Source organism: Notolepis coatsorum (assembly GCF_963971535.1).
Source record: "Notolepis coatsorum genome assembly, chromosome: 13".
Classification (NCBI taxonomy): Eukaryota; Metazoa; Chordata; class Actinopteri; order Aulopiformes; family Paralepididae; genus Notolepis; species Notolepis coatsorum.
In genome coordinates this window covers 8402128-8425388 of record NC_140177.1, presented here as the reverse complement: position 1 = coordinate 8425388, position 23261 = coordinate 8402128, and the positions used below count along the sequence as shown (strand labels likewise).

The window sequence follows — 23261 nt, the reverse complement described above, 5'->3', positions numbered from 1 at the left end:
TGAGGTTTTTGCTGACTCTTCCTGTCATGTGACCGCAGGCTCGGCCAATGCCTGTGAGAAGACCTCCTTCGTGTTCCTGCGGCAGGAGCTTCCCGTCCGGCTGGCCAACATCATGAAGGAGATCGACTTCCTCCCAGACAAGCTCCTCAGCACCCCCTCTCTGCAGCTCCTCACCAGCTGGTAGGATATGATTATGATATTAGCATTTATAATGCCAGCCAATCTTTACATCGGTCCTGGGCGCAGCCAGGGGGGGAGAATAGGAATAAATGGACAGGACAAAGAAACAGGGAACCAGGCAGACGGACAGCCAGAGAACATGAGAACACCTCAGACACACAACACAACAGCAAAGTAACTCAGTGATCATCCAGAGCGAAAAGGTGGGTTTTTGGGTTTTGAGCGAGGCCTTGAAGGTCTGTACGGTGTCGGCAGACTTGATGTTGAGGGGGAGCTTGTTCCACAGTGTCGGCGCCCCCCCCTCACTGGTAGGGCGTCAGCTGGCAGGGCTCCTGCGGCCCTCAACCTTCTAGTTAGTGGCCCCTAGAAACAGAGGGACGCCTCTCTGCCAAGTCAAGTGTTCCTTTATTAATATCCAATACAATATTAATCAAATTCAAGTATCATAGCAGCGTGTGGCGTGGGGGGGGGGGGGGGGGGGGGGGGTTTGTACAGGCTATTAGTAGTGATGCACCGATGTGAAAATTGTGGCCGATACCGATAACCGATATTAATATTGCTGTTCTGGCCGATACCGATATTTACCGATGTCGATATCTCTGTACACTTTTTTTTTTTTTTTTTTTATCCACTTTTTCTCCCATTTTTCTATATTTTTCTCCCATCCCAATTTCGTATCATCCAATTCAACCCTCCCCTGTCACGGACGCTGTTTCTTGCCTCCCACAAGCCGGCTGCAATGTGGACTAAGTCATACATAGCACAAGTCCCCTCCGGTACTTGAGGTAACAGCAGTCGCATCTTTTCACCTGCGCAGCTCGACCTCTCAGTGGCGAGGAGTAACGCGTGGGAGGCTCACGCTGCCCCCGACACTTCCTGATTCTACTGCGCAGGCGCACCAACCGACCTGTAGGAGTCGCTGTCCACAACGCCCGATCCCCACCCATCAGTTTCCCACCCCCTAATACGGCCAATGTGTATTAGTACGGACGACCAGCTAAACTGAAAGCAATGTGGAGCGCTGGGCTCGAACTGACGAGCCCACCGTCTCCAGCATTTCGTGGCGAGTGCCTTGCCCACTACGCCACGTAGCCGCCTATCTCTGTACACTTTTTTATGATAATCAAATAAAGAGCTATTTTCCAAAACGCTTCTTTTTTTTTTTTTTTTTTTTTTACCTTTGTAACTTATTTTCAGACATTACTGATATTTAAAACTATTTAAGGCCAAAACATGTAAAAAAAATAATAATAATAATAAAAAAAAAGTTATTATTATTTTTGAAAATATCGACCCTATCTTGATATCGGACCGATACCGATGTGTAAAAAAAGCGGCCATATCGGCCGATATTATATCGGCAGCCGATATATCGTGCATCACTAGCTATTAGTACAGGGTAATAATAGAACATAGAACAAAGTGCAAGTACTACATAGTAATGATAATAGTGATAAGAGTAGTAGTAGTCAACAGGATTCAATCAGAGAGTAGTAATAGTGATGGTGGTAAACATGGTCCAAACCGTGGCGTACTCTTGTTCTTCCGCATTGTGACATGATGCCGGAGCGCTGTGAGCGCTGGGCGCACCGGGCACGTGACAAAGCAGAAGAAGAGAAGAAGCCAATCACAGCGCTCCGGCATGTCACAATGGGGAAGAAAAAGACTAAAAAGACTAAGCCATTTTGGCGCAACGCTACCTCAGTGATTTTTACTCGTTTATAATTAAAAAAAAATAAAATGTTTATTAACAACGCCGAGCTTTCAAACCACCCCGCTTTTTTTGTGTGTGAAACCCTCGTGCAACTGTGAGTAGTACCTTTTGAAATGTCTCTGTGATACATTTAGAACGGACCGTTTGTCAATAACCATGAAGCACTGGGGAACATTCCCATGGTTTAGTAATGACGAGCAAGTGACTGTTGTATTGTGTTCACTGGCCAACGCATGTTGGCGTGCGTCAACTATATGCAGCTATGGGTTCAGCCTACATGTTGGCGTGTGCGTCAACGTCACGGAAGGGGCTACGTATGTGCAGCTATGGGCTCAGCCTGATCGTTATCCAGCAGCAGACCCGCTGGCGGCTCCACTCTGCCTCCGACCCGTTCCTCTACACCCCCCCCCCCCCCCCCCCCCCCTCGACATCATCCAATCAGGGGGGCTCGGGGAGAGGAGGCCCCCCTCGCTCCGCCCTCCAGATGTTCAGCGTGTACTGTACTGTTACTACTGTACCATGCTGTATCATGTATTGTACTGTTACTACTGTACCATGCTGTATCATGTCCTCTGCACTGTTACTACTGTACCATGCTGTATCATGTCCTCTGCACTGTCTCCGCCTACTGTAGTACTACAGTCGTTACCCTCGTAGTGTATTGAACTCTCTCCCTCCGCTCCTCCTACATTTTACCTGATTGATTGATTGATTGATTGAAAACTTTATTAACAGATTGCAGAATGGGTACAATACAGTACGGCTCAATACTAACACAACTGCTAAGAGGACGAAGACCCAGAAAAATACTTTCGTCTGGTTTACATCAGTGTGTTACATGAGTTACACAAGAGCTAGCGAGGAAGGGGTTTGCGTCGTCTTTTGGGTGCACCTTGTTGGTCTGGGTCCTCCAGCCACCGTAACGGCGTGCTACAGGTCTGACTGGAGTAGACGCTGCTGTGATCGGTGTTTGTCTGTTGGTTCTCTGTGGGTTACACTGACTGGTTGTTCGCTTCGCCGGGATGCATCGGCTTCTCTCTCGCCTCGCACGCGCTCTCTCGGTCCTCGACCACCCCGCTGTCTCTTTACAAAGACGCTGATTAGGAAACATGTAGCGTGATTGCTTGCTGACGGTCGTGTTTGAAGTAGATTAAAGACATACAGGGGCTTGCTTGGCGGTCCACGATGCATGCATGCCTCCTGTCGTTGTGACGTGGCCCCTTGGTTGCATAAGTGTACATACATAGCCTACTGTACATATCTCTACGCCACGTGGAGTTTGCACCCATGCTTTCATATCAGTAGTATATCGTAGGCCTGGTTGAGGAGCGCACGCACGCGGTCGGTGCAGGTGGCAGGGATTAGCAGCGACACCACGCACTCTGGTGTTGGATATCAGGCTGGAACCAGGCTGATACAGGGGGTCCGTTTTGGAGAATTTATCCGCTGCTAAAATCAAATGCCAAGAGCCACGTGTCGCATGTCAGACATCAAAGCAAAGTGGCCCATAGGAGTCTGTTAGATCTCCCTCTCTCTCATTGACAACTGGATTAGAACTAATGGTAGGGCTGCTCGATTATGGCAAAAATCATAATCACCGTTATTCCGATTGATATTGAAAAATCACGATTATTAAACACGATTACTCATTGATTTGAGAACATTGTATGACGACGACTGAATTAGTTTCACCTTTCTTCTCGACCAAAGGCTGCTGCCTTTTTGTCGTCTTCTACGAGTTGGCAAAGACGTTTAAAAATAACTGGAGAAACGGAGCGCACCGCGGTGAAGGAAGGGTGCGCTGCATTTACAACACAAGACAAAATGAGAGCAACGCGGTACAATAATTGTTTTATCTTGATTATCTTGTTTTGATGATCGTGGGAAGGACGACATCGGAATTTAAATTGAAACTCAATTAATTAGTTTGTTCCGGCGCTCGCCCATTCTCATATTTCACTACTTAAGGATAAGATAAGATAAGATATTCCTTTATTGATCCCCTTGTTGGGGGACATTCTGGCATCATAGCAGCATGGGGGGGGGGGGGTACAGGTATGGGCAGGGTAATAGTAGAAAGACATAAATATAGGCACATCTGAATGATTGATCTGAATATAAAAATATGAGAACAAATAAATAATATAATTAACTCTGAATATAAAAATACGAGAGAAATGAACAGTGTAAACAAAGGTTGCAGATGAGTGTCTGTGTGTGCCCTGTCGGTTATATTGTATTTTACAATAAATATATAAATATAGATGTGATGGTCCCAGGCTGGAGTCAAGTGACCCACTGTTGCAGCTCATGGCCACGTGCCAGCTATCTCGTGTGTGTCTGTCTGTTAGAGCCATATGGAATCCGCGATCACGGAATCGCGGACGGAATCGCGGAATTGAGCAATAAAAATGGAATCAACTATATAAAAAAAAAAAAAATTACTTTTATTTTTTTATGTTGTGGGACTTGTACAGCACTTTGTTCAACTTTGTCAGTGCTGTAAAGTTTAAACCTTTTTAAATCTTAGACTAACAAAACACTTTGCTTTCATGAAATATTGTAAGCCGTCATTTGAGGCTTTATAAAAGCAGCACAATGAACACAAATCTGTCAGTGCCGAGTCCGACCTCATCTTAAATAACAAACAGCATCGCTTGTTGTAGTTAACAAAGAGAGGCAGAGTTGATTTTGCAAAAATATATATAATTTTTTATTTATTCTTTTAATAATCGAATTTTATTTTCATATTCGAATCCCATGCCCATCGAACGAAGCTTCGAAGTATTTAAGACAGCCCTATTAAATGGACTGTTATATCTTATTAAATTGTGGACATTTATTCATTCCCACTTATTAGACACTATTTCTGATGGTAAAATGAGCGTACAAAGCAAAATACAGAATTCTGAAATATTAAAACGGAAAAAACGGAATTTGGAAAAAAAAATTATGGAATTTGGGAAAAAATTAAACAGATTTCATATGGCTCTACTGTCTGTCTGTCTGTCTGTCTGTCTGTCTGTCTGTCTGTCTGTCTGTCTGGTGAACACCCTGGCACCTTGTGTATCGTGGTAGATTGACTGAGACAGAGTCACCGATAGATCTAAGTAAGGGGTTACAGGTTGTGTTTATATATAACTGGATGACGAGGCACGACAGTTATGCTCTGTCCTGTTTCCACCTCTTAGTGGAAGAGCTGCAGGCAGCCGGACAGTTTCCATTTAGTCAAAAGTCAGGCCGTATGTTCCTGATTGGCTGATAGCCAGGACTGAGAGGTACATGTTCCTGATTGGCTGATAGCCAGGACTGAGAGGTACATGTTCCTGATTGGCTGATAGCCAGGACTGAGAGGTACATGTTCCTGATTGGCTGATAGCCAGGACTGAGAGGTACATGTTCCTGATTGGCTGATAGCCAGGACTGAGAGGTACATGTTCCTGATTGGCTGATAGCCAGGACTGAGAGGTACATGTTCCTGATTGGCTGATAGCCAGGACTGAGAGGTACATGTTCCTGATTGGCTGATAGCCAGGACTGAGAGGTACATGTTCCTGATTGGCTGATAGCCAGGACTGAGAGGTACATGTTCCTGATTGGCTGATAGCCAGGACTGAGAGGTACATGTTCCTGATTGGCTGATAGCCAGGACTGAGAGGTACATGTTCCTGATTGGCTGATAGCCAGGACTGAGAGGTACATGTTCCTGATTGGCTGATAGCCAGGACTGAGAGGTACATGTTCCTGATTGGCTGATAGCCAGGACTGAGAGGTACATGTTCCTGATTGGCTTGTGACCTGGGGGTGTCACATCCTTATATCCCTCTTCTCTGCCATCTAATTAGACCCCCCCCCTCCCCCCAAAAATAAAGGGGCACTTCACCAAAAAAGACAATTCTGATTTATTTTGCACATAATCTCACACACACATCCATGTTTTGCACACAGTTATCGAGAGTAAATCCGACAGTTATTGAGACTGAGAGCAAATGAGTTTGAATAATTGACCACCAGTGATGTCGTCTGGGACATTGAATCCTTGCGTGGTCTTAATTACATCTCAATGACACCACGAGGCAGCAGCCCCTCCCTGTAAGAACAGGTACAGTATTGCTATTGTTTTCTGTAATTAACACAACGCAAGGATCCGATGTCCCCGGTGACCAAACTCAAACTCACTCTTAAATACTTGGAAGCTTCGTTCGATGTGCATGGGATTCGAATATGAAAATTAAATTCGAAAATAAAAAAAAATGTAAAAAAAAGAAATAAAATGTGTGTGCAAAATCAACTCTCTTTGTTAACTACAACAAGCAATGCTGTTTGTTATTTAAGATGAGGTCGGACTCGGCACTGACAGATTTGTGTTCATTGTGCTGCTTTTATAAAGCCTCAAATGACGGCTTACAATATTTCATGAAACCAAAGTGTTTAGTTTGTCTAAGATTTAAAAAGGTTAAAACTTTACAGCACTGACAAAGTTGAACAAAGTGCTGTACAAGTCCCACAACATAAAAAAATATTTACAATATATATATATATATTTTTTTTTTTTTATCTCGAAGTTTAGAATTAAAATAGAATCTCGGCCCCCAGGCTTCAAAATCCAAAAGAAATCCGAAGGTCAGCCCTGAACTCACTTACTCTAAATAACTGCCAAACTAAATGTATGTGTTCAAAACTGGATGGATGTGTGTGAGATTATGTGCAATGTTTTTTTGGTGAAGTGCCCCTTTAATCATCAGCCTGTTGATTGACACATGTCACTTCCTATAGATAGACAGATGAGCAAGCTTCTGTATTAATATGAATCCTCTCAGGGAACCTAACGGTGTTTATTATTCCACTTCTGCTTTCTGTACTTCCTCGTTCAATGGAAGGTCTTCTTAGAAAAATAAGTTCTAGACAACAAACTAAATGTAATGTGTTCAAAACTGGATGTGTGGGAGATTATTATGTTACGAGTTTCTGTATTAATCCTCTCAGGGGAATGACTTCTGCTTTCTGTACTTCCTCATTCAATGGAAGGCCTTCTTAGAAAAATTATTTCTAGACAACAACAACAACGTTTCCTCGAAAACGGTGGCGACATTCAACGGCCACAGGGACCGGGGTTCTGTTGTCCAGGCAACCCCCTGTAGAACCCCCTGGTCCTCTCCGGGTCGGCCTGTTACTTACTGACTTACTTCATTCATCCATCCATCCATTCAGCCCAGAGGAGACGTCTGCTTCCACTTCAGTCGATTTTTTCAGTCCATCGTAATGGAAACTAGAAAACTAGTGATGTCATAAAAAACAGCCCAGTTCAACAACCTTTTGAAAAGGTTCATGTTTGCTGTCATCACTGTCCAACCAACCACCCACCACACCCATACACACACACACACACACACACACACACACACACACACACACACACACACACACACACACACACACACACACACACACACACACACACACACACACACACACACACACACACACACACACACCTATAAACACACACCCATACACACACCCATACACACACACACACACACACACACACACCTATAAACACACACGACACACCCATACACACACACACACACACACACACACACACACACACACACACACACACACACACACACACACACACACACACACACACACACACACACACACACACACACACACACACACACACACACACACACACACACACACACCTATAAACACACACGACACACCCATACACACACACACACCTATACAATTACACACACACACACACCTATAAACACACACCCATACACACACACACACACACCCATACACACACACACCTATACATACACACACACACCTATACACACACACCAATACACACGCACACTCGCACACACCAATACACCCATGACACATCGCTCGATATTCATAGTATTCCATCACAGACATCTTGGTCGGCAAACGACAGGTGATTGTAATAAATTAGCAGGTGATTTATCGTCACATGACAGTGAGCAGCAGGGCGTCCTATTGGTGGGCAAGACCTGTCCATATGAAACCTTGAGTCTTCTACAGTCTCCTCGTCAGAAGTCAAGAGGAAGCTATTGCCTGACGACCAGATGTTTGTGTGCATTGGACTGATTGCAGATCAGCCGCCCTCTAGCTGCTCAGTCCTTATCTAGCTAGTCTTCAAGTTAAAATAATAGCTCTACATTCCGACAGCCATCAGAGTGAGTGTCTGGTCAGTAACATGGGTCTCTCAGTCCCTCCACTCTGCAGTAAACAGCCATCACTGATACAGAGTGTCTGGTCAGTAACATGGGTCTCTCAGTCCCTCCACTCTGCAGTAAACAGTCATCACTGATATAGAGTGTCTGGTCAGTAACATGGGTCTCCCAGTCCCTCCACTCTGCAGTAAACGCCATCACTGATATAGAGTGTCTGGTCAGTAACATGGGTCTCCCAGTCCCTCCGCTCTGCAGTAAACAGCCATCACTGATATAGAGTGTCTGGTCAGTAACATGGGTCTCCCAGTCCCTCCACTCTGCAGTAAACAGCCATCACTGATATAGAGTGTCTGGTCAGTAACATGGGTCTCCCAGTCCCTTCACTCTGCAGTAAACAGTCATCACTGATATAGAGTGTCTGGTCAGTAACATGGGTCTCCCAGTCCCTCCACTCTGCAGTAAACAGCCATCACTGATATAGAGTGTCTGGTCAGTAACATGGCTCTCCCAGTCCCTCTGCTCTGCAGTAAACAGTCATCACTGATATAGAGTGTCTGGTCAGTAACATGGGTCTCCCAGTCCCTCCACTCTGCAGTAAACAGCCATCACTGATATAGAGTGTCTGGTCAGTAACATGGGTCTCCCAGTCCCTCCACTCTGCAGTAAACAGCCATCACTGATATAGAGTGTCTGGTCAGTAACATGGCTCTCCCAGTCCCTCTGCTCTGCAGTAAACAGTCATCACTGATATAGAGTGTCTGGTCAGTAACATGGGTCTCCCAGTCCCTCCACTCTGCAGTAAACAGTCATCACTGATATAGAGTGTCTGGTCAGTAACATGGGTCTCCCAGTCCCTCCACTCTGCAGTAAACAGCCATCACTGATATAGAGTGTCTGGTCAGTAACATGGGTCTCCCAGTCCCTCCTGCTCTGCAGTAAACAGTCATCACTGATATAGAGTGTCTGGTCAGTAACATGGGTCTCCCAGTCCCTCCGCTCTGCAGTAAACAGTCATCACTGATACAGAGTGTCTGGTCAGTAACATGGGTCTCCCAGTCCCTCCACTCTGCAGTAAACAGCCATCACTGATATAGAGTGTCTGGTCAGTAACATGGGTCTCCCAGTCCCTCCACTCTGCAGTAAACAGCCATCACTGATATAGTGTCTGGTCAGTAACATGGGTCTCCCAGTCCCTCCACTCTGCAGTAAACAGCCATCACTGATATAGAGTGTCTGGTCAGTAACATGGGTCTCCCAGTCCCTTCACTCTGCAGTAAACAGCCATCACTGATATAGAGTGTCTGGTCAGTAACATGGGTCTCCCAGTCCCTCCACTCTGCCGTAAACAGACATCACTGATATAGAGTGTCTGGTCAGTAACATGGGTCTCCCAGTCCCTCCACTCTGCAGTAAACAGCCATCACTGATATAGAGTGTCTGGTCAGTAACATGGGTCTCCCAGTCCCTTCACTCTGCAGTAAACAGTCATCACTGATATAGAGTGTCTGGTCAGTAACATGGGTCTCCCAGTCCCTCCACTCTGCAGTAAACAGCCATCACTGATATAGAGTGTCTGGTCAGTAACATGGCTCTCCCAGTCCCTCTGCTCTGCAGTAAACAGTCATCACTGATATAGAGTGTCTGGTCAGTAACATGGGTCTCCCAGTCCCTCCACTCTGCAGTAAACAGCCATCACTGATATAGAGTGTCTGGTCAGTAACATGGGTCTCCCAGTCCCTCCACTCTGCAGTAAACAGCCATCACTGATATAGAGTGTCTGGTCAGTAACATGGCTCTCCCAGTCCCTCTGCTCTGCAGTAAACAGTCATCACTGATATAGAGTGTCTGGTCAGTAACATGGGTCTCCCAGTCCCTCCACTCTGCAGTAAACAGTCATCACTGATATAGAGTGTCTGGTCAGTAACATGGGTCTCCCAGTCCCTCCACTCTGCAGTAAACAGCCATCACTGATATAGAGTGTCTGGTCAGTAACATGGGTCTCCCAGTCCCTCCTGCTCTGCAGTAAACAGTCATCACTGATATAGAGTGTCTGGTCAGTAACATGGGTCTCCCAGTCCCTCCGCTCTGCAGTAAACAGTCATCACTTATATAGAGTGTCTGGTCAGTAACATGGGTCTCCCAGTCCCTCCACTCTGCAGTAAACAGTCATCACTGATATAGAGTGTCTGGTCAGTAACATGGGTCTCCCAGTCCCTCCGCTCTGCAGTAAACAGCCATCACTGATATAGAGTGTCTGGTCAGTAACATGGGTCTCCCAGTCCCTCCACTCTGCAGTAAACAGTCATCACTGATATAGAGTGTCTGGTCAGTAACATGGGTCTCCCAGTCCCTCCACTCTGCAGTAAACAGCCATCACTGATATAGAGTGTCTGGTCAGTAACATGGGTCTCCCAGTCCCTCCACTGTGCAGTAAACAGCCATCACTGATATAGAGTGTCTGGTCAGTAACATGGGTCTCCCAGTCCCTCCGCTCTGCAGTAAACAGCCATCACTGATATAGAGTGTCTGGTCAGTAACATGGGTCTCCCAGTCCCTCCGCTCTGCAGTAAACAGCCATCACTGATATAGAGTGTCTGGTCAGTAACATGGGTCTCCCAGTCCCTCCACTCTGCAGTAAACAGCCATCACTGATATAGAGTGTCTGGTCAGTAACATGGGTCTCCCAGTCCCTCCACTCTGCAGTAAACAGCCATCACTGATATAGAGTGTCTGGTCAGTAACATGGCTCTCCCAGTCCCTCTGCTCTGCAGTAAACAGTCATCACTGATATAGAGTGTCTGGTCAGTAACATGGGTCTCCCAGTCCCTCCACTCTGCAGTAAACAGTCATCACTGATATAGAGTGTCTGGTCAGTAACATGGGTCTCCCAGTCCCTCCACTCTGCAGTAAACAGCCATCACTGATATAGAGTGGCTGGTCAGTAACATGGGTCTCCCAGTCCCTCCTGCTCTGCAGTAAACAGTCATCACTGATATAGAGTGTCTGGTCAGTAACATGGGTCTCCCAGTCCCTCCGCTCTGCAGTAAACAGTCATCACTGATATAGAGTGTCTGGTCAGTAACATGGGTCTCCCAGTCCCTCCACTCTGCAGTAAACAGTCATCACTGATATAGAGTGTCTGGTCAGTAACATGGGTCTCCCAGTCCCTCCGCTCTGCAGTAAACAGCCATCACTGATATAGAGTGTCTGGTCAGTAACATGGGTCTCCCAGTCCCTCCACTCTGCAGTAAACAGTCATCACTGATATAGAGTGTCTGGTCAGTAACATGGGTCTCCCAGTCCCTCCACTCTGCAGTAAACAGCCATCACTGATATAGAGTGTCTGGTCAGTAACATGGGTCTCCCAGTCCCTCCACTGTGCAGTAAACAGCCATCACTGATATAGAGTGTCTGGTCAGTAACATGGGTCTCCCAGTCCCTCCGCTCTGCAGTAAACAGCCATCACTGATATAGAGTGTCTGGTCAGTAACATGGGTCTCCCAGTCCCTCCGCTCTGCAGTAAACAGCCATCACTGATATAGAGTGTCTGGTCAGTAACATGGGTCTCCCAGTCCCTCCACTCTGCAGTAAACAGCCATCACTGATATAGAGTGTCTGGTCAGTAACATGGGTCTCCCAGTCCCTCCACTCTGCAGTAAACAGCCATCACTGATATAGTGTGTCTGGTCAGTAACACGGGTCTCCCAGTCCCTCCACTCTGCAGTAAACAGAAAATAAATGTTCCGGTATCCTGTTCCCACTTTAAATCAATGAGGGGAGAGAACTCCACACTGCAAAAAAAAAAACATCTAGGGTTCTCTCTCCTGATTGGATAAAGTGGGAACGGGATACCGGAAAATTTATTTTGTGTTTACTGCAGAGCGGAGGGACTGAGAGACCCATGTTTTACTGACCAAACACTCTATATATATATCGGTGATGGCTGTCGGAATGTAGAGCTATTTTATACTTATTTTAACAAAAGAAAACCACTTTCAGCAGCTTTAAGTCTCTCGACTCACTCACGCCGTCTCCTCCCCCCTCCCCCCTCCCCCGAAGCCCTCCAGTCTGTCACTCAGCTGCTATGCTGTTGGCAGAGAGAGAGAGAGAGAGAGAGAGAGAGAGAGAGAGAGAGAGAGAGAGAGAGAGAGAGAGAGAGAGAGAGAGAGAGAGAGAGAGAGAGAGAGAGAGAGAGAGAGAGAGAGAGAGAGAGAGAGAGAGAGAGAGAGACCCCGCTCTACCGCTAATATTTCCAGTCAAGAAAATACTTGAGAAATTGCCAGGTTTACCGCGCAGTATTAATATGGAGATCTGTGTGCGATAGGCCTGAAGGAGAGCGGGGAGCGTTGAAGGTCACCTAAGGGACAAAGTCAGCCTGTTGGAAACGGCCGAGTCACCTTTCACCCAGAGAGAGAGAGAGAGAGACCCCCCCCCCCCCCCTGGCTGGCCCACATAGTCTATGGTGTGTAGCGTTGATAAACAAGCGACTGTTGCGTAAGGCTTAGCCGGCGTTCAGTTGATTGAACCAGCGGTAATTGTGTCGAGCGTAATTAACTTAACTTCTTTTGCTCTGGGGAGAGGAATCTCCAAGCACATTCTAGGACATTTAAGCATGACATCGCAGACTTGGGAGAATAATCTCACAGAGCATTTGTGTGTTAACTCTTTCATTTGTAAAAAAATAAAATAAAGAATACAAATACAAAATGTGTATATAATATTTATAATATATTATATTATATATTATATATAATATATATATTATTATATATTATATATATTATATTATAATTATTATGTAATTATTATTTTTTTTGTAACTTCTTTCTTTTGCTGTGAAAGCTTGGGACCAGCTTAGAAGCGGACGCATTGTTGTCTATTATGTGATTGCTCTGTCCTCTGTTCCACTGTATGTGTGTGTGTGTGTGTGTGTGTGTGTGTGTGTGTGTGTGTGTGTGTTTTTTCATGGTCAATGTTAAACCATTGTACAACCTTATACCTAAATTAATAACTTGTATTTGGATTATTGCACCACACACACACACACCCGACAGTAGTTGCAACTCAGCACATCCTGGGGAAAGCCGTGAACTCCATCCTGAGGTCTCTCTACGGCCAGTAGCCATGGTTACCGCATCATTAGAATGTCATAAATCCCCCCCCCCGGCCCCCCCGGGGTCTGATCCCACCGGGCGGGCCTCTCAGAACCCTCTCAGCCCTCGACCTCCCGCGGTCATGCTTGTATAACGCTTGATTACAAGGCAAACACATTGTCCCCGCCGTCCTCTTCACCGGGGCAGCGATTGGGGTAAATGAACCGTAACTGATGGTGTTTCCATATCCTCCTCTTGTGAAACGCGGCTGAACATCCTTCTCTTTTTTTCCCCCCCGTGTCGTCTCCCGATAGGTATTCACAGAGTCTGCTGGAGATCGTGGACTTTTTAGAGAAGGACCCGAACGACAAACAGGTCCTGAGCAAGTAAGTTATTGTAGAGAGACGTGATCCATTGGGCATGGACTAGGTGTGTGTGTGTGTGTCCTGGGGGACCTGTGTGTGTGTGTGTGTGTGTGTTTATGCATGATTGTGTGTGTGTGGTTCAGTTGGTGAACAATATAACATCGGCCTCCATCTGTAGCAAGGCTGCGTCATTATGGTAAAAATATAATTATAGCACCCAAGGATCATCAGTGAGTTATTATCAACCAATGCCCTGTCAGTTGCCCGTTTGAGTTAACCCATATAACTCAAATCATCCATATGTTTGTTTGCTTATTATGTTGGAGAGAGAAACCGGAGAAGGGTCACTGTACTGATGATGAGCGAACCCTCGTGTTTTGAAATCACACAAACACACATTTAGGTACACAATCCCTGGGTGTACAATCTGGGGCTGCGCCACAATGAAATGGGGCACCGACTTTCACCGTGAAGTTCTCCGTTTTCAAAATGTGTAAATGTACATACTTTAATTTTGAAGGCCAACTTGCTTATTAGGAAATTCCCACGTCCTCTTATTGGTGTCGGCTTGACGCCCCTGTGTGACTCACGACCTCCTCCAACGTAACCCACCCTGCGTCTCCTCTCTCCCCAGATTCGCGGGGGCGCTAGTGAACGTACGGAACCGCCACAACGACGTGGTGCCCACCATGGCCCAGGGCGTGACGGAGTACAAGGAGGCCTTCGGCGTGGACCCCGTCACCAACCAGAACGTCCAGTACTTCCTGGACCGCTTCTACATGAGCCGCATCTCCACGCGCATGATCATGAACCAGCACAGTCAGTATATAACCCAGTCCTCATCAGTGAGTTATGAACCAGCACAGTCAGTATATAACCCAGTCCTCATCAGTGAGTTATGAACCAGCACAGTCAGTATATAACCCAGTCCTGATCAGTGAGTTATGAACCAGCACAGTCAGTATATAACCCAGTCCTCATCAGTGAGTTATGAACCAGCACAGTCAGTATATAACCCAGTCCTCATCAGTGAGTTATGAACCAGCACAGTCAGTATATAACCCAGTCCTCATCAGTGAGTTATGAACCAGCACAGTCAGTATATAGCCCAGTCCTCATCAGTGAGTTATGAACCAGCACAGTCAGTATATAACCCAGTCCTCATCAGTGAGTTATGAACCAGCACAGTCAGTATATAACCCAGTCCTCATCAGTGAGTTATGAACCAGCACAGTCAGTATATAACCCAGTCCTGATCAGTGAGTTATGAACCAGCACAGTCAGTATATAACCCAGTCCTCATCAGTGAGTTATGAACCAGCACAGTCAGTATATAACCCAGTCCTCATCAGTGAGTTATGAACCAGCACAGTCAGTATATAACCCAGTCCTGATCAGTGAGTTATGAACCAGCACAGTCAGTATATAACCCAGTCCTCATCAGTGAGTTATGAACCAGCACAGTCAGTATATAACCCAGTCCTCATCAGTGAGTTATGAACCAGCACAGTCAGTATATAACCCAGTCCTCATCAGTGAGTTATGAACCAGCACAGTCAGTATATAACCCAGTCCTCATCAGTGAGTTATGAACCAGCACAGTCAGTATATAACCCAGTCCTGATCAGTGAGTTATGAACCAGCACAGTCAGTATATAACCCAGTCCTCATCAGTGAGTTATGAACCAGCACAGTCAGTATATAACCCAGTCCTGATCAGTGAGTTATGAACCAGCACAGTCAGTATATAACCCAGTCCTGATCAGTGAGTTATGAACCAGCACAGTCAGTATATAACCCAGTCCTCATCAGTGAGTTATGAACCAGCACAGTCAGTATATAACCCAGTCGTCATCAGTGAGTTATGAACCAGCACAGTCAGTATATAACCCAGTCCTCATCAGTGAGTTATGAACCAGCACAGTCAGTATATAACCCAGTCCTGATCAGTGAGTTATGAACCAGCACAGTCAGTATATAACCCAGTCGTCATCAGTGAGTTATGAACCAGCACAGTCAGTATATAACCCAGTCCTGATCAGTGAGTTATGAACCAGCACAGTCAGTATATAACCCAGTCGTCATCAGTGAGTTATGAACCAGCACAGTCAGTATATAACCCAGTCCTGATCAGTGAGTTATGAACCAGCACAGTCAGTATATAACCCAGTCCTGATCAGTGAGTTATGAACCAGCACAGTCAGTATATAACCCAGTCGTCATCAGTGAGTTATGAACCAGCACAGTCAGTATATAACCCAGTCCTCATCAGTGAGTTATGAACCAGCACAGTCAGTATATAACCCAGTCCTCATCAGTGAGTTATGAACCAGCACAGTCAGTATATAACCCAGTCCTCATCAGTGAGTTATGAACCAGCACAGTCAGTATATAACCCAGTCCTCATCAGTGAGTTATGAACCAGCACAGTCAGTATATAACCCAGTCCTCATCAGTGAGTTATGAACCAGCACAGTCAGTATATAACCCAGTCCTGGTCAGTGAGTTACGAACCAGTATTTTATGAACCAATGGTCGGTATAGAACCCAAAGATTATCAGTGAGTTATGAACCAATGCCTTGTCAGTTACCCGTTTGAGTTAACCCATATTATAACTCTCTGAGTCGTTCATATGTTTTTTTTTTTGCTTATTATGTTGGAGAGAGATGCGGAGCTAATGATGGAGCATCGCCGTCGGTTGTGTGATAGTAAAGGGTTAACCTTCTGTCGTGTGGCAGTGAAAGGGTTAAGGCGGGACAGTACCCCCCAACATTTTAGCTTTTTTTTTTTTTGTTATATTTTGCTTCCTTAAACATGTCTTATTTCAAACTAGTGGCAATAAAATATCGAAAACAGACAATTATTTGTATATTTGACTTCATTTAGTCTGATTGTGTCCATAGATCACAATTACAATACAGAACTTTGAGGTTGTTTTCTGAAAAACTAGTTTTTATGCATTTTACTTACACACACAAAGACACGGAACTCCATTTGTTGATATATCATTCATAGCCAGGTTTATAGTACATTTGATACCAAAACTAGACGATTTTCTTTTTATGACAGTAGACAGTTTGAGTTTGAAAGGACGACTTCCCAGACGCTTCTGTGTCGCCTGGCGGGTCAGATTAAAGGTTTAGGTTCAGGGTGTGTTTGTTTGAATGGAGGGCAAGTTTCCTCTTTTGGCTTTAGACGTGTCGCTCCATTAGGCTGTGTCAACATGCCACGGCTGTTTTTAGCCGCAGTAGTTAAAACCTTGCATACTAGAAAAGCACATATTGCATTTTCCTTCGGTTGCCAATGGTCACCAAGGTGTTTGGCTTTTTACATATTTTGCGTCACGGGGTCTATGTGTTTTTTATTGTTTGAATTTGTTCAGAGTTGTGTATAATTTGTCGTTTTTGTGTCTTTTAGCTTTAATCTTCGACGGCAGCAGCGTGAACCCCGCTCATCCCAAACACATCGGCAGCATCGACCCCACCTGCGACGTGGTGGAGGTGGTGCAAGGTAACGGCCCTCTCTCTGTCGCCCCCTTCAGGCTGGCCGCTCAAGCCGGGAATCTTACCCCCCCCCCCCATGAGTCCTGTGATGCGGCATTATGCCGTCTTCAGGTATGGTGCGGTGTCGCCCCAGCGTCTGTGCGGGACACTGTATGGGTGTGATGTTTTGATAAGGTGGTTAATTCTGTGGGCATTATAGGCCTTAATGTAGATGGTAGGTAATATCATAATAACCACTAACCACCGCCAACCAGGAGAATATTGCTTCGTCGAGAAGATGCAAATAAGCTCACAGTACATCAACTGGCCGCCCTGGACTTGTACACCAGTCTCTTGAGAATCTACTTCAGCATAAAGCAATAACATTTCATGAGGACAAGGGTAATGCCTGGCACGCACTAAAAGATATTTTAAATCCTAACCAATATTGAAACAGTGGTGGACCCCACACATAATGTCATTTGTCCTTTTAAAAAAAATTTTTTTTTTATTGTCTTTCATTCAAAGAACGCATTGGACAATTTTGTCCAAACGGAGCACCGTGCACTTGGGGATTACACTCGGGTCGCGACTCTCTGAACCTATAATCTTGCGAGCGCTGCCGGGCGTGACATTTCCTCTCTTATCTCGGCTGCTCTCCCTGACCTACATGTTCAAAAGCCTAGAGAAGGCTTGCCGTAAGGCCTAACAAAAATAATAGTTGGTTTCAGGTTGGTTGTCAGTTTGGCCCCATGGGTAGGTAGGGAATTTTTTTTTTTTTTTTTTTTTATTTTATTCTTTCCCACGGCGACTATGGATAGGGAATTTCTTTATTTAATTAACCCTTTCACTGCCACACGACAGAAGGTTAGCCCTTTACTATCACACAACCGACGGCGATGCTCCATCATTAGCATCATTAGCTCCGCGGATGCGGAGCTAATGATGCTAATGATGGAGCATCGCCGTCGGTTGTGTGATAGTAAAGGGCTAACCTTCTGTATTGTCACAGTGAAAGGGTTAACCGGCTGTCGTGTGGCAGTGAAAGGGTTAAAATGTTCACAACAACATGGATGCATGTACTCTGCCAGCATGTTTAATATCCATAATACTAAATGTTTGACTAAGATTTCTATGAAACTTTATTCTAAAAAAAAAAAAAGAAAAAAAAAGAAAACGGATTTTTTTTTTTTTAATATATAATTTTTTTTTAAAACTCATAAAATATATTGGGTCGCACCTAAATCGGCAGGGTCGGTCGGCAACCTGAAACCAACCATTATTTTTGTTAGGCCTAAGCTTGTATTAACTCTTTAACAAGTTATGCGTGTCAAATTGATTACATTTGTCATCGCGTGCGTGCACCTTCAGAGACCCACAGACAGACCTAGAACCACAAACCCGAGACGTGCTGGTTCCATCCGCTTACGACCCGGGAAACACGGCATCTCGCGGCGCTCGGTCTGAGCGCACACGCCATCGCGGCGTCTTTGCTCTGTTCAGTGTGAACGAGCCAAAGCCGACAGAATGGAGGACACCAATATGAGCTTATAAAAATCTCTGTGCATTGCATTGGAAATCTGAGGATTTAGACGCGAGGACAGGAAGCCGTCATGAAATGGTTGAAGGAGGAGACCCTGGGCTTTCGGCGGGTGTCTAGATTTCACAAAACTACACTACCCAGCTCACACCAGCCGCCGACAACGGAAGTCCAAAAAATGTTTCTCTTCCAAATATTGACGTGATTTTCATGTTTATATCTCACGGGTCGAACAAACCTCAATGTCATTGCCATAAAATACAACGTACAGTATATTGTTTCTTTACCTTTCTGAAACGCGTCTCAATCCGGTAAATGGCATTTTCGGTGGCATTTTCACTTTTGGTCAATGTTAGCGTGGTGTTATTCACCGTCAAAGATGGGGGGGGGGGGGGGGGGGGATTCTCCTTTGGTTCATTACAATTTCCTCAAGCCTAGCAACAGACACAATATTTCTGACACTGGGAATACATTCCCTGAGGTCCATAGATGTCCCTAGATACCAAGAACCTGCAAATGGACCTTGTAGAAGTGGAGCAATCTTTCATTTACTTGGGCGTGTACTTTTAGGCGGATTTTCTGAAAATATGGCTCGGGCTTAACGGGTTAATGTTTACCTGCGTTCACCCACTCTGTATTTGGGCAGGGTCTGGACATTGTGCCCTTGGTCTCATGATATTATCTGTACAGCCGGTGGGGCGTGGGGGAATTGAAGAGCTCAAACACGGTGGTGTAATAGACCTGCTAATGAACGTCAACAACGTGTCAATTTGCCGGCCCTGAGAGCGACCAGCGGAGGAGGCTCTCGTCTCCAGCATCGCTCTCGGGTCATCACGCACAATTACCTTTTGTTACACGACAGCCGGAGTGCAATTGGGCGTCGTCTAAGTTTAAGCAGCTCCCTCCGCTCGAAATTAGTTGCAAAATGACCTGAATCTTCGGGGAGCGTTTGGATAAGTCATTCTTAACGATTTGGAGGCACATCTGCAGCTGCAGATGTTTTGTTTTGACTGATTTATATTCCCCCCCTGTATGAACCCCGATGTTCATGACTTGTGACAAATATTGATAAATATCTTTTATACTTTGTGATTCTGTCGTTTATTTATTTTTATTGTAAATGATTGTACGTTTTATATGTGTGCTCTTGTAAAGTCTTATATTACACAACTTAAGGCTAAGATAAGATAAGATGCCTTGGGAAAATTCGGGCATCATAGCAGCATGGGGGGGGGGGGGGGTACAGGTATGGGCAGTGTAACTGAGGGGTACAATTCCCTGACTGTATTACTAGATATGCTACTTACTACCACTACCTTTGTACTTTATATTCGGCCACCCAGTACACGGCATAAATATATTATGATAAACACTCTCACGTAGATGAAACGGATCCAACACAAATGTACGAAGTCGAAGTATGTATTTATTCCTACACAGCAATGGTGTGTAGAGCAAGCACTTAATCACTTAATTACATTTATGAATTGAAATAGTATGCACTTTTATGGCAAAGAGTATTCGTCGGTATATCAATAGAGAATGTCCAATCTCTGATGGCGCAGGTGGTAAATATACGACCTGGAATAGTTAAGGAATAACAGCAATGATACTTTAATGATTATAAGACTGGATACACTAGGGGGGTATTCCGGTCGCTTGTAAGACAACAGGAGTAGGAGGGGGGGGGGGTAGAGTCTGGCTGCCTCGTCCGGCTAAGGGTATCCTGGGTGAACCCACAGTAGTGCAGTTCAATGCGCCAGCGATCCTTGGACCACAGATGAAAGCAGCTGGACTCTCTGTGGGCCGGCTCTCTCCGGTCCACGGAGGAGAGACGTGAAGCGACCTCGTCTTGCAGAGCGCCTCCTCACCTTGCGTCCTCTCCAGGGGGGGGGGGTTCCAACACACGGCAGTGTCGGGGGTCTTTATCCATGGAATAATCACTGTACACAAAGCATAATCCGTGCCTGGGAAGGCGGGCTGTCGTCGGTAGAATAATCCGGTATGCAGGTCCACTCGCTCGTCGGCTCTGGGGCTCCTCGGGTGCAGCCTCACATGGGGTCGGCCACCCTGGATAAGCAGCCAGTTCTCTGCCCGAAACGATGGGGTACTGACTACGATAGTATTCTCACCGCACGAAGCACTACATGTGAATAGACTATTATTAGCTTAATAGACTACGTCCAACTCGACTGGCGATATAGTGCCAAATATGACTATTCAAATATTAATATACACGATGTCTCAATACCGATGGTAGGCCGAACTTGGCCTTACTCCCACACGTGGCGTCGCGGGGAGGCTTTACGTCTGTCACTCTATTGGAGGGTAAGAAACTGGACTAAAAAAGGAAGTCCTACTTTAGTAGCGCAGTATATATACGCACTATGAACAAATAGTACCGTTAGTGGTGCGGTAGCCAGATTCCTACGCGGAACTAGGACTTGTTCGTACATGTTGAGCGGTACGTTTGAACTGGGTCTGGGGGGTATGGCAGCCTGGCACCAAGGTCTCGACCAAAGTAGAATGGAGACTATTATGGGCATGTTCAGTAGGCTAGAATGGATATTCAATGCATATTGTACAAGGAATATACAAGGGATATCAAGGAATATTAGAGAATATACAAATACAATTAAATATATATATATAATAAATATATATATTCGGTTTAATCTGGCCCTTCACAACAGGCAGGGTAATAGTAGAAAGACATAAATATAGGCAATGCAATTTAATCTGAATATTTACAAATAAACAGTGTAAATAATATAAACAATATCAATAATATCATATAATAATGTTGCTAAATAACATGTATATTAACCTAATAAATGTGTTGATATATGGTGTTTCCCTGCAGATGCCTATGAGAGCTCCAAGATGCTCTGTGAACAGTATTACATGATGTCTCCCGACCTGGAGATCACACAAGTCAACTGTGAGTCACCAACAACTCTCCCTACTGTACAACCTAGAGATGGTATAGAGTCGGGGCCGGGCGCTACGGCCAATGACATCACAATATTCTTCAGGTCTTTGACGGTATAACAATATTTGATTTAGTTATTTTTTTTTTTTTATTTTTCATTGCAAATTACAGAGTGATTTTATACCTGTGTTTTTGATGTCTGTTTTTGGTTAGTAATGCAGTTGTCACAATGCCTTTTCATTCAAAAGGGTATATTTTAATCGAATCTCTATCCCAAATCTACTGCAAGGAAAAATTTAGATAAACTTTAGAAATACATGGGTGTCTGTATAGTAAAGTTCCATACCCGCTTCACTCTCCTCTCCTCTCCTCTCCTCTCCTCACCTCTCCTCTCCTCTCCTCTCCTCTCCTCTCCTCTCCTCTCCTCTCCTCTCCTCTCCTCTCCTCTCTCCTCTCCTCTCCTCTCCTCTCCTCTCCTCTCCTCTCCTCTCCTCTCCTCTCCCTCTCCTCTCCTCTCCTCTCCTCTCCTCTCCTCTCCTCTCCTCTCCTCTCCTCTCCTCTCCTCTCCTCTCTCCTCTCCTCTCTCTCCTCTCCTCTCTCCTCTCCTTACCCGCTTCACTCTCCTCTCCTCTCCTCTCCTCTCCTCTCCTCTCCTCTCCTCTCCTCTCCTCTCCTCTCCTCTCTTCTCCTCTCCTCTCCATACCCGCTTCACTCTCCTCTCCTCTCCTCTCCTCTCCTCTCCTCTCCTCTCCTCTCCTCTCCTCTCCTCTCCTCTCCTCTCCTCTCCTCTCCTCTCCTCTCCTTACCCGCTTCACTCTCCTCTCCTCACCTCACCGTTCACACTCAGCAGCTGCAGATCATTACCGACCATGTGCAGCTAAACTTGGCAACCGGGGGAAAATTTGGTTACTGATTATTTCATGTTTGCATTTGTTTCTGTCCTGCAAAAGATCTCAGTTGGGTCTGTGTTCAAGCATGTTTTTACGAGCCAGTGTGGTTACTGAGTGACTGGCTGACTGCCTCTGCATGGGTTTGAAAGGTGCAGGCCTGAGTATAGATAGATAGATAGATAGATAGAGATCTTTATTGATAATGAACATATATACATATTACATATAGAGGCCCACCATTATCAAAAGGATAAAAACGCAATAAAGCTCACAGCTTATTTCCATTCCGGTCCTTCAGATGTCTGTGAGTAATATGCACTGGCGAGTGTATGTCTGGATGTGTGTAGGTGTGTGAGAGTATGGGTGCATGATACAACCTGGCAGAGCCTGTGGGTAAAGCAAGGGTGTGCCCACCACGGAGGGGGGAGGGAAACATAGGGAGATAAAATACAGTAAAAAATAATAATAATAATAAAGACAATAAAAAATATACCCCTCAAAACCTAATAAAATACCTTCAAATAAAATCAACTAAGATAAATAAAATATAAATTAAACCCAGGTTCTGCTTCTCCTGATCCAGCTCTTGACTTTGACTTTAAAAGAGGAATAGGGGCTAATTAACTTAATGTCTGCTGGCAGCCTATTCCAATCTACTGCCGCCGAGTACAGGAATGAATTCTGACCAATCCATCTTTTGTATTTTACTAGAGTCTGGCGTGGATCCGGCTTAACCGGGGCGCGCCTAGTCTCGTTTCTTCAGCCACTCTTTACTCCTTAGTTCAGTCTGCTGGTTGTTCTCCTGTGGATACTAGAGCCTGTACATGTTCTCTGACATCCAAC

At 45.3% G+C, this 23261-nt stretch overlaps 1 protein-coding gene across 1 annotated transcript in view; it reads left to right on the top strand.

Moving 5' to 3' along the window:
- pdk4 (pyruvate dehydrogenase kinase, isozyme 4) overlaps nucleotides 1-23261 on the top strand; it is a 46304-nt gene that overhangs the window by 4543 nt on the left and 18500 nt on the right. Inside the window, exons 2-6 of the mRNA XM_084326946.1 lie at nucleotides 39-180; nucleotides 13523-13594; nucleotides 14208-14392; nucleotides 16992-17084; nucleotides 21460-21537. Of these exons, the coding sequence (XP_084183072.1) occupies nucleotides 39-180; nucleotides 13523-13594; nucleotides 14208-14392; nucleotides 16992-17084; nucleotides 21460-21537 (570 nt within the window). The remainder of the gene's footprint in view (nucleotides 1-38; nucleotides 181-13522; nucleotides 13595-14207; nucleotides 14393-16991; nucleotides 17085-21459; nucleotides 21538-23261) is intronic.